General features: G+C 41.0%; 1 protein-coding gene and 1 pseudogene across 1 annotated transcript; one reads left to right on the top strand and one right to left on the bottom strand.

Annotated features, from left to right (window-relative positions):
* Positions 1-3,323: 3,323 nt before the first annotated feature.
* Positions 3,324-3,858, bottom strand: LOC134366710 (UPF0524 protein C3orf70-like; annotated as a pseudogene).
* A 2,683-nt stretch (positions 3,859-6,541) lies between these two features.
* On the top strand, positions 6,542-6,889 carry LOC134367410 (diphosphoinositol polyphosphate phosphohydrolase NUDT4B-like). Its single transcript, XM_063084151.1, has one exon. It carries the CDS (start codon positions 6,542-6,544, stop codon positions 6,887-6,889), a length of 348 nt encoding a protein of 115 aa, XP_062940221.1.
* The last annotated feature ends 3,971 nt before the right edge of the window (positions 6,890-10,860 follow it).

The raw sequence follows: 10,860 nt of genomic DNA, 5'->3' as shown, positions 1-10,860 counted from the left end.
TCTTTGACTAGATGATCTGTCTAATATTGACAGTGGGGTGTTCAGGTCCCCTGCTATTATGGTATTAGTGTCTATTTCCTTCTTTAGGTCTAATAGAGTTTGTTTTATAAATCTGGCTGCTCCAACATTGGGTGCGTACATATTTATGACTGTTATGTCTTCTTGATGGATCAGTCCTTTTATCATTAAGTAGTGTCCCTCATTGTCTCTTTTTATGGTTTTTAGTTTAAAGTCTATTTTGTCAGATATAAGAATAGCTACTCCAGCTCGTTTTTCTTTTTTGTTTGCATGGTAAATCTTTTTCCATCCTTTCACTCTTAGTCTGTGTGAATCTTTATGGGTGAGGTGGGACTCTTGTAGGCAGCATATAGTTGGGTCCTCCTTTTTGATCCAGTCAGCCAGTCTGTGTCTTTTGATTGGGGAATTTAAGTCTTTTACATTAAGAGTTGCTATTGAAAGGTGTTGATTTATTCCTAGCATTTTATTGGTTGTTTGCTTGTCTTAGGTGTCTTTTGTTCCTTGCTTTCTGATTTACTGTTTGGTTTCTATGTTTGTTGGTTCCTTAGGTTGTAGATAGCGTTTTTGTTTGCTTGTTTTCTCTTCATGAATGCCATTTTTATTATACTAGTGGGTATTGATTTTTCTTGGGTTTTTATGGCAGTGGTAGTTATTTTTCAGGAACCAAAACCAGTACTCCCTTGAGGATTTCTTGTAAGGGTGGTAGTGGGGTAGTGAACTCCCGCAGTTTTTGTTTTTCTGAGAAATATACTATTTGCCCTTCATTTCGGAAGGATAGCCTTGCAGAGTAGAGTATTCTTGGCTGGCAATCTTTGTCTTTTAGTATTTTGAAAATATCATCCCATTCCTTTCTAGCTTTTAGGGTTTGTGATGAAAAGTCTGATGTTAGCATGATTGGGGCTCCCTTATAGGTGATTTGACACTTCTCTCTTGCAGCTTTTAAGATTCTCTCTTTCTCTCCCCGTTTTGCCAATTTGACTATGACATGTCTTGGAGAAGGCCTTTTTGGGTTGAATACGTTTGGAGATCGTTGAGCTTCCTGGATCTGAAGATCTGTGACTTTTCCTATACCTGGGAAGTTTTCTACCACTATTTTTTTGAATATGTTTTCAACATAACCTCCATTTTCCTCCCCTTCTGTAATACCCATGACTCGGATGTTTGAGCGCTTAAGGTTGTCTGATATCTCTCTCAGATTTTCTTCAATGTCCTTGATTCTTTTTTCTTTCTTTTTGTCTGCTTGTGTTATTTCAAACAGCCCATCTTCAAGTTCAGAGGTTCTCTCTTCAACTTCGACATGTGGCTTGCAGGCATTCAGCTTCCATGCCTGCCTTCTGCTGGCCACTTGCTTAGAGAAGGCACTAAGAACTCAGGCAGGGCTCAGCAGATGTCCCCAGGAGACCTGGGCCAGTCCAGGACAGAGCAGGAGAAAGCCCACACACCTGCCTCCACCTGCCCTCTCTTGTACCTTGCCGTTCCTACAGCTCCTCCTACCACCACCTTGAGTGTGACCTGTTTAGTCTTTAAATTTCAATAAGTAGGAACTTTATACTTATTTCTCATCTAGAAAGTTTTAACTGACACTGTTTTGAAAGGAAAATGCACACTCTGCCTTCTAAACCCTATGGATGTTTGAGGCACCTAAACCTACCATAAAATTCTAGCAAATCACTTAAACTACACATACAACTAGGAAAGCAGATTCTTCCTTGAGCAGTTTGTGAAGAATGCCAAATGGAAGCTTCAGGGAAGAACACAGCAGGCTTCTTCTCATTTCTTAAAATACTAACTAACGTGACATAGAAGACATGAGTCATACTGCTGACACAGCACAAGAGCCCACTCATGGATAGTCAGGGTATGAGAAGTATTTCTCTATCTCCACCTTCGATAGTGTTCATTTCATTAAGGCCATATTTAAAATCTCCTGGACTCTTAACCACGTGCCTCACAGAAGATTTGGAGAAATGGCAGATAACCAGCTCACACAAGAATAGCCGGTGTAAGTGGAGATTAAGAGAACTCTGAAGAGAGCTAAATAAGAATTATTCACTATTTTGTGCATGTGAGAGAAGAGAACATATACAACAGACCATGAATATTAGTGTAGTAAAGTGAATGAATATTACACAAAATATTTTCTCCTGACTTAGCAGTGAACTCTCTCAACTGATTCTGCATTTGCATAATAAATCCATGCATCATACTGAGTTCTAATCCATTTCTCACCTAACCCATTCTAATGCTTCATACAACCAAATGAAGCAGAATTAATCAAACCTATTAGATTCATTCCTAATCCCTAAAGGACTTCTGCCTTTAGCATTTCCATGCTAACTAAGACTATTAATCAATTTTTTTCTTAAGATGTCAGGTATGGCATCCTCCTAAATAGAATACCTATATAGCTTCCTTAAAGCTTTCCCCAGATTTGAAGAGCAATTAAGAAAAGCAAGGAAATGTTAGGGAACCCACCCAAGAGGCCAGCTCAGATCTGCAACACCTTCCCCAGCTAGTCCAAGCCAAGTACATCTGTCCTTCACCTCGGTTCCCAGAGCATCTGCGTGCCATTAGCTGTACGTGTCATATTCTCTATTGGACTGTGGTCCCCTTCATGGTGGGGATCAGGTCTTATTCATTCTGTATCTCCACAGCACCCTCCAGAGTGCAGGTGTCACCTAAAGCGGAATTGAGCATGAAATTGCTCCTATGTGAAGGTCTAGTAAGCCCCAGTCATTGGAGGGTTGTGCAGATACTAGGCATAACCAGGGGCTGAGCTGGCCTCCAGTGACCTCCCAGAAGTAAACAGAGGCAGCTCTGGGCCAGACCCAGTACACGCGGTAGGGAGAAGGGGAAAGGGAAGGAATGGCATCCACCTGTGCACACTCTGTCCCCCTCAAGTGAGCGCTTCCCACGTGGGACTAGCAGGATAGGGGTGCCTGTGAGCATGCCAGATGGAATGCCAAGAGTCTTTTTGTGAAGTACTGGCTGTTTAGAAAATACTGTCTCCTTCATTCTGGGTAGTTCCTCAATCTGATTCATGAAATTCTGTGATCATCAGTGAAATTAAGGCTGGGTCACAATACAGGACACCAGATGCAGCATAGAAAGTAAGACAAAATACAAAAAACCATTTATAATAAAAAGAATGTCTTAGTTATAAGACTAATTGAAGAGTGAAGCTAATCTGCAGACCACTGAACTGCTATTGCTGTCAGACAAGGGTAGAGAATATCAACAGCCTTGAGAAAAAGGATCCATCAGACAAAACGTGGCTCAGAGGGCACAGCTTCCCTCCTGGACTCTCACAGGGTGGTTTCTATCGCTGCAGTCGCTTCCAGATCAGACTGAGAAGGGGAGAGAAGGGTGCACTCGTCGGTTCCCACCTGCTCTCTGGACTGTAATCTTCTTCTGAACTCAGTTCTGCTCCTTCTTCTGTGTCCTCATCACACGATTCCAGATAGTGAGCCCCAATCGCATTGATCCCAGAGTCCTCAGAACTTGAGAGAGAACAGCAGTGATCTATTTTTGGTGTGTTGCTCCCTTTTGAAACTAAGACATCATGTGCAGAGACCTCCTCGGGACTCATTTTGTGGGAATATGATGTCGGTCGCTTCTGCACCTAACACATCTTCCCATTAATACACTTAACCTGATAGTTGTCAATAAAGAGTCTGAAATCATACAGTACCTTGGTGAGTCAGGGGGAAGGGGAGGCTGGAAGACAGATGCTGATTTCAAAAAGCATTCAGTGAGTGAGACTGAGATCTGAAGGGTGTTTGTGGTTTCCTGAGCCCTGGCAGGAATCTCAGTGCTCGGAAGCTCTTCCACAGGGGTCATAGGCCCCACAATATCCACAGCTGCCGTGGAAGCAGCTAGACACCACAACCACCATGCAGATGGTCCGCCAGCCACTGGAGTGCATTGACAGAAGGAGAGTCACCAGCAGTGACCAAAAAGAAGAGGATGCCCCTCTCCACAAAGCCCATTCCAGAGTGACAGAAGAAGCATCGGCTCTATGATAGTATTGGGGGACCTGAACACACCTCTCAGCTTTAGTCTGATCATCTAGGCAACAAACCAGCAGAGTAACCATTACTCTTTCAGAAGGAGAGAAGAAATCTAGGGTAATTAGAGGGGGGTGGAGGGAGGGAGAGTGGGATGGGAAGAGAATGGACAAGGGACATAAAGAATCAGTACCATTTATAACAATATATATGCTAGTAATATTGAGTTATTATATTCTCAAGCTCATAAGATAGGAGTCAGTTCTAGAACCCAGGCCTTGAGACATCTTGTGTCTTTCTTCAGGAGAACACCCATTATATCATTCGTAAGGTTTAGATAATGCTCTGTTAGTTTACACTGTCATTCTCTGCCATTAACTTCAGCTAATATTCCAATTTATAGCACACAGTAATTACTTAGAGGATATATCTCCTTGAAGGAGTTTCTTTCTTTTGGTTGTAAAGCACAAAGTGAAGAAAAAACAAAAACAGAAAGCTCAAACAAGTGTAGAAAAGAAACTAAATAAATTTATATGCTCTGTTGAGCTACTGTTTGCACCCTGTTAAACTTTTTTTTTTTTTTTTTTGACATCCGAACCTTTGACTTTGGTGTTATCAACATCATGCTCTAACCAACTGAGATAACTGACCAGCCCTTAAACTATTATTTTTGATCAGTTGTGCATTTTGATTCTTATAAAAGATCCTTTCGGGAGGAAAAGGAGCCTTTTGCTTTTGTAGATAGTTTTTGCTGTTAAATGTATGTCCCCCTTGACACATGTGCTCCGGGAATGCAAAGTAATTGTAATATTAGCCTAAGCAAAATATAATTTAATTTAAAAGGTAAATCTACTGAAAATAGAAAAGAGTAGCCTGAGGTAAACTGTACGAGCAGTTCAGTTCTTTTATTTTATGAAGTGTATCACAATTCTGTTTATTTCATTCCTAAGAGCATTCAGTACTTTTAAAGTAATGTTAAATATTTCTATTTAGCAATTTCTTCAATGTGCATTATTCAGTGAGTTGAGCAGCATATCACAAACTCAAAGCAAAAGGACATCGTATTTATTGTAACCAATATTTTGGGCCCCACTGGCAGTCAATATACCAATGTTTTTGTACTTTGACCTATGAGAACACTAAAGTTCACACACTTTGCAGTTTATTGAAGTTGCCAATGAGAAATCTATTCAAGATCTTACTTTCCTCATTTTAAAATTGTATTACTTCTTTATTGCTGTGAATATATTAATGCACAGCAAATTCCTAGTGAGACAGTCCACCACATGCATGATTTACTCTTTTAACAAATATTTATCTAACATCTACTATGTTTATACTACTAAATCAGATAAAAAGGAGATAAAAAAAACAAACTAAAACAAAATAAAGCGAGAGTTGAGTGAGAGAACAGGAATACATACAAGGGTATTAAACAGGCATTGGAATAGGATTCCAGGCCTCACGCACTGGAGGATTTTACATGGCTATTAAAAGATAACGGTCCTGTATGGCAGCAAGCAGAACTACTCTAGACCAGTTTTAGAGCCAGAATGTGTCAGTTCTGCATTTGGGGCTCAGAGAGTTGACCAAGAGAGCAAAAGAAGATAAAGTGTATGAAGGAGACTGAGACTGGCTGGGGCTTCGAATACAGGACCAAGGAGTTCAGGATTTGTTGACCATGGCGAACTGCTGAAGATCACTGAGGAGGCAAGAAATAACAATAAAGGACCGACGTTAGAGAACTTGGTTTGGTAAATGTGTGCTGATGGACTGGAAAGAGAAGAAATGGGAGTTAAGAAGCTATTACAGTGTATTCCAGGCTATTACGCTCTAGAGCCTCTTTAGAGTCACCATTTGTCCAGCCCTGCAGAGCCAGGGACCTACTATTTCTGACTCTCTGACATGCCCTGAATGCACCGACTTCCTGATTCAGCTCCTCCCATAAAGGTCTCTGTGACCACAGTCCTCTGCCCCCCTAACTTCACCCGCGACCTTGCAAACCCTAAAGTCTGCTGTCACATCTGCTTTCATTCCGTTTCTCAAACTCGTATTTATTGAGCCTCCATTACGTGCCAAGCACGGAGCTAGGGACGTGGGGTTAAAAGAGCAAGCAAAACAGACCACGTTCCCGCCCTTGTGGAGCTTACACTCTACAAGGGGAGACGGACTTTAAACAAATCATCACACAAATAGATGCACAACTACAAACCATTCCAAGGCTGCCGAGTCGGCGGCGCCGGTTCTCGAAACTGCCTCCCGGTGGCGCGAGCCGCAGCTCCAGAGCCTCGCTCTTCTCCTGGCGGCAGCGGCAGCGGCAGCGGCAGCAAGCGCCGGCCTCTGTGATGAAGCTCAAGCCCAAGCTCAAGCTCAAGCCCAAGCAGACGCGGACCTATGACCGCGAGGGCTTCAAGAAGCGGGCAGCGCGCCTGTGCTTCCGGAGCGAGCAGGAGGACGAGGCGCTGCTGGTGAGCAGCAGTCGGTGCCCCGACCAGTGGGTTGTCCCAGGAGGAGGAATGCAGCCCGAGGAGGGGCATGGCGGCGCCGCCCTGGGGGAAGTCGATGAGGAGGCTGGAGTGAAAAGAAGATTAGGCAGACTCCTGGGCACCGTGCCGCAGAACCAAGACCGAAAGCACAGAACATGTGTTCATGTTCTTACAGTCACTGAGCTAGGAGAAGATTGGGAAGATCCTGTTAATGAAGGCAGGGAGAGAGAGTGGTTCAAAGTAGAAGATGCAATCCAAGTTCTCCAGTGTCATAAACCTGTGCGTGCAGAATATCTGGAAAAACCGAAGCTGGGTGGTTCCCCAACCAAAGCAAATACCACAGTCCCGTCCCTTCCAGATAATACACCTTGTTTGTAACTGCTGCACGGACCTCTGGGTTGCCATCTAGTATAACACAGAGAGAATTATAAAGACCTTTCCCACCATATGCAGTCTCATGGGGAGAGTTGACTTTCCTTGGTAAACATCTGAATGAGGCTTGCAAACTGTCTGAATTTTCCATGCAGGGTTTTCAAACAATTTGCATGTTTTTCAGATGCTTTCAAATCTTTTTTTTTTTTTTTAAAGAAAAGTGTAAAATATTTTAATAAGCCAAAGCCATGTGGAATGATTTTTTAGATGGCTTAACTGTTCCCCACCCCCAACCATGTATTTGTGGTTATCAGTTTTTTTGCAACGTTTTCTCAGTTTTTTGTCCATTTGACATCAGTCTGGTTTGTTTTGTCAGATCAGATTACTTGTGGGTAAATTTTCCCCCTAAATTGTTTTTTTCAACTCGTATTATGTCACTAACTGTTTGATATGGATATTTTCCCTAGAGAATAATAGTTTAACATGAAGTGTACCTCTATAGAGTTGATGATTTTTAGGGGGAAATACATCTTATCATGAAAACTATATTCATGGAATTTTATTCAGCAGGCTCAGTTGTCAATTCCCTTTACTGATAATCTCTCTTTACGCAGAATATCATGGAAGCATATATTCCTCAGTGTAAATTGCTCTTAAAACATTTTCAGTTTTTTTTAAAATTTAGTGACACCTCTTCAGGTAAACTTTCGTATTTATCAGTAACCACAAAATTAGAGTCTAACCTTAAATGCCAGTCAGTGATGACTGCATCACCGTTGTGTAAAACGGCCTTCTTGCTGTTCAGACTTAAGATTTCTAGCCTAGCGTTGAATGTCTCTTCCTTTCTAGGTTGTCCGTAGGTACTATTTGTCATGTAACTAACTAACTTTTGGGGTAGTAGGACATACCTGAACTAAGAAATATTTCATCTTGTACTTGTCTTTATACTCATTTAAAATCAAGAATCCCACCTAAAACACATAGGTACCTTGTCTGAAACTCCTGTACATCCCCAACCAGTTCAGAAATGAGGTGGAAGGAAAAACCTTTGACTAAAATGTGGGGAAGGGGAGAGTGGAAGATCATTTTTAAAGTAGACTTTAGCCTTTTGTGAATATTATAACTGGTGGGTATAAAGTAGAAAATAAGTATAGATAAAACATTTGTTCTACAAATTGTTAACCTTTAAAAATAGAATTGCTGCTAAAAATAGAATGCTGTTACACTTAAGGAAAATTGGTGCCATTTTGAAAATGAGATCTTGTGCCATAAATGCAGGTGAACTAAATGTAAACGTTAGTTCAAAAATTAATGCTGTCAAAGGAATGAATAAAGTAGAAAAACTTTTAACCAATGACATTTCATTCTCAATTGTGTAGTAGTGTGATCAATCATGATCGTCCAGAAATTTTATATTTTTCTTTGTACAAAGGTTATGTATTCCGGTATTTTTTAAAAAGGAAACATTTTAAATCCCACAAATTGACACTTTAGTCTTCAGTGGACTGAGATTTTTTTTCTCAGTAATCTCTGAAGATTCTTTAAATTATATACTTAGCATAGCAGAGAAACTGGATTGTTTTTGCATATAAGACTGCTTCTACCTGAAATGCTGTCACAAGTACTTGGGGAGGTATATCTTGTACATGACATTCTTAGAGGTAATAATGCATGACCTTGTTTTACGAACTCTTGGACTATGTATTTGACATGTAAAATATGTACAGTATTAATGTCAACCATCTCATACAGTTAGCCTATAAATATTGTATAGTTTTCTTCGGTCAGAAACATTTGGACTAAGTAGTGCCACTTGGGTCAGGATTTTCTTCAGTGCTATTTAGCAAACCAACTGTCTTTAGTCTATGCAACTAGCAAATGTTCATATAATGCAAGAGAATACTTTACAGTTTTCACACTTTAAATTTCACATGAAGTGTTCTTCCCTATTCTTCTGGAAGCCACTCTAGCAAAACTAGAGGAAAACCCCTAAGAAGATTTATTTCTATTAAGAGAAAAAGCCAACGTTTTCAGGCTAAGTCTTTGAATCTACTAAAGATAAAAGTGTCTACAATCTCAACCCTCCAAAGTCTGCGGAGTGTCAGGACTGTTATTTGTGCATTTTTGTGGGTTAGTTTAATAAAATCGGACAACTAAAGATTTCAGTTCCATGTGCCTCCTAAATAAAAAACAAAATACTTATTATAAATTGACTTACAAAAGTAGAAACTGTCCTGCGTGTTGTTGTTTGGGGTTTTTCTGTTGTTTTTGTAAACAGATGACATTTCCAACCGGCCACATGTCATCCAATTTTCTGCCATTCACACTCTTGTATAAGGCAGCAGAACCAAAGGGAAGAAAGGATTGTTGTGCACAATGAATTGCTTTGCATGGTCTCATTTGAAATAACTGCTGTAAGAATCTTGACCTTTATACATACATATATATATAAACATCAAATAAAAATGAAAATAAATGGGGAAAAAAGTGAAAGGCAAGAAGCAGTAGGAAGAAAAAGCAATGTCAGTGATGAGAAATTATATATTGGGGATGTTTGATTTGGACTGGGGGGTCAGGGACGACATCTCTGAGAAAGAGACAATATATAGTACGTATCACCTCAGGACTCAGTGGGAGTTAATCAGGCAAAGAAGGGCAGAAGAGCTACAGTGGCTGGAGTGTGCCGAGCTAGGAGGAGAAGGGGATGAGATGAGGGTTGTGGGGGCCAGACCACGCATGTTGAGGACTGGGGATCTTATACAGTAGAAAGCCATCACTCCATTTTAAGGAGAGAAGGGTCACGATTCAATCTGCTTTTCTACTCCATTCCTACCTGCTTCTCTCACTCTATGGGCATAGACAGAAGCCCTTTACCAATAGATTTTAATCCACACTCTTCCCGGCCACATGTTAATACTTGAAGTATGGGCAGCTAGTACAGTAAGACCTGCTTTAAAAACAGTATTTCTATAAGTGCCGTCAATCAAATGTTTAAAAGCTCTTGGCCACACTTATGAATTCACAGCAGCCAATCGGAAAAGAGAGATAATGAAAGATGTATACTTTTTTTTTTTTTTAACCGTGTTTAGTCCGACCTTAAGCTAAATGTTCTGGGTTAAGGGATAGATACATGCAACAAACTCCTGTGTATTTTAACAAATGACTGCCAGTGAACAACTGGGGGGAAAGAGAAGTGTAAAATGCATCCCACCTACAATGTAGTCTGGATCATACAAACATCCATAAGCACCACAAGGGAAAGGTAAGTATTAAGTTGCAGGTAGAGACTATATACATAGTGTAAGAGTTGCAAGGAAAGTGAGGACTGGAAGGGTTAGAAAAGGTCCCACAGAAAACACGGAAAGGAAACTGAAGGAGAACTATGACCTGAACAAAAGAATGTAAAGTGGTGTGCCTTGTGCAAAAGCACAGAGGTGGAAGAAGTGTGGCTGTTTGAGGGATGGTGAGGTGACCAGCCTGAGTGGGAGAGAGGGCTCTCCTGTGACGAGCCTCATCACCCAGTTTCTTCCCCTTCCATGGGAGGTCAGATACAATAAGAGCCACTCTGCGGAATGAACTGGCACAACCGAACACCTTGAACCTGTAGACACAGGCAATTCCAGTTGACGGAGGCCCCTTCTAAGGGTTCAGAAACATCCTGATAATTAAGTTTGGGTAAAATGGGCCATTCTGGAAAAACAAAAACAGAGAATGAGAACTCTTAGACTTCCAGTTCCTTTCAGGGGGCCAAATAAGGGTTTCCTATTGCAAGTATGTCTGCCTCTTTCCACTTAAGCTGGGAAGTCCTATTTATCCACCTGGAGCTATTCTGCAGAGCTAACTGAATACAATAATTAGTTACAAAAGAGAGAGCAATCTCCCAAAGATGGGTCACTGGGAATGGGATGAAGCCAGAAAACCATATGTTCAGAAAAAAGGATGGCTGCAGACGGAGCAGAGAGACTCAACCAATATGT

The sequence above is a fragment of the Cynocephalus volans genome, chromosome X (assembly GCF_027409185.1).
Source record: "Cynocephalus volans isolate mCynVol1 chromosome X, mCynVol1.pri, whole genome shotgun sequence".
NCBI classification, from domain to species: domain Eukaryota; kingdom Metazoa; phylum Chordata; class Mammalia; order Dermoptera; family Cynocephalidae; genus Cynocephalus; species Cynocephalus volans.
Note: the sequence above shows the minus strand (reverse complement) of the source record. Positions and strands in the feature narration are given on the sequence as shown.

What these genes read in the sequence shown, in the direction of transcription:
- LOC134367410 (XM_063084151.1), top strand. Translation starts at nt 6,542, where the DNA reads ATGCAGCCCGAGGAGGGGCATGGCGGCGCCGCCCTGGGGGAAGTCGAT.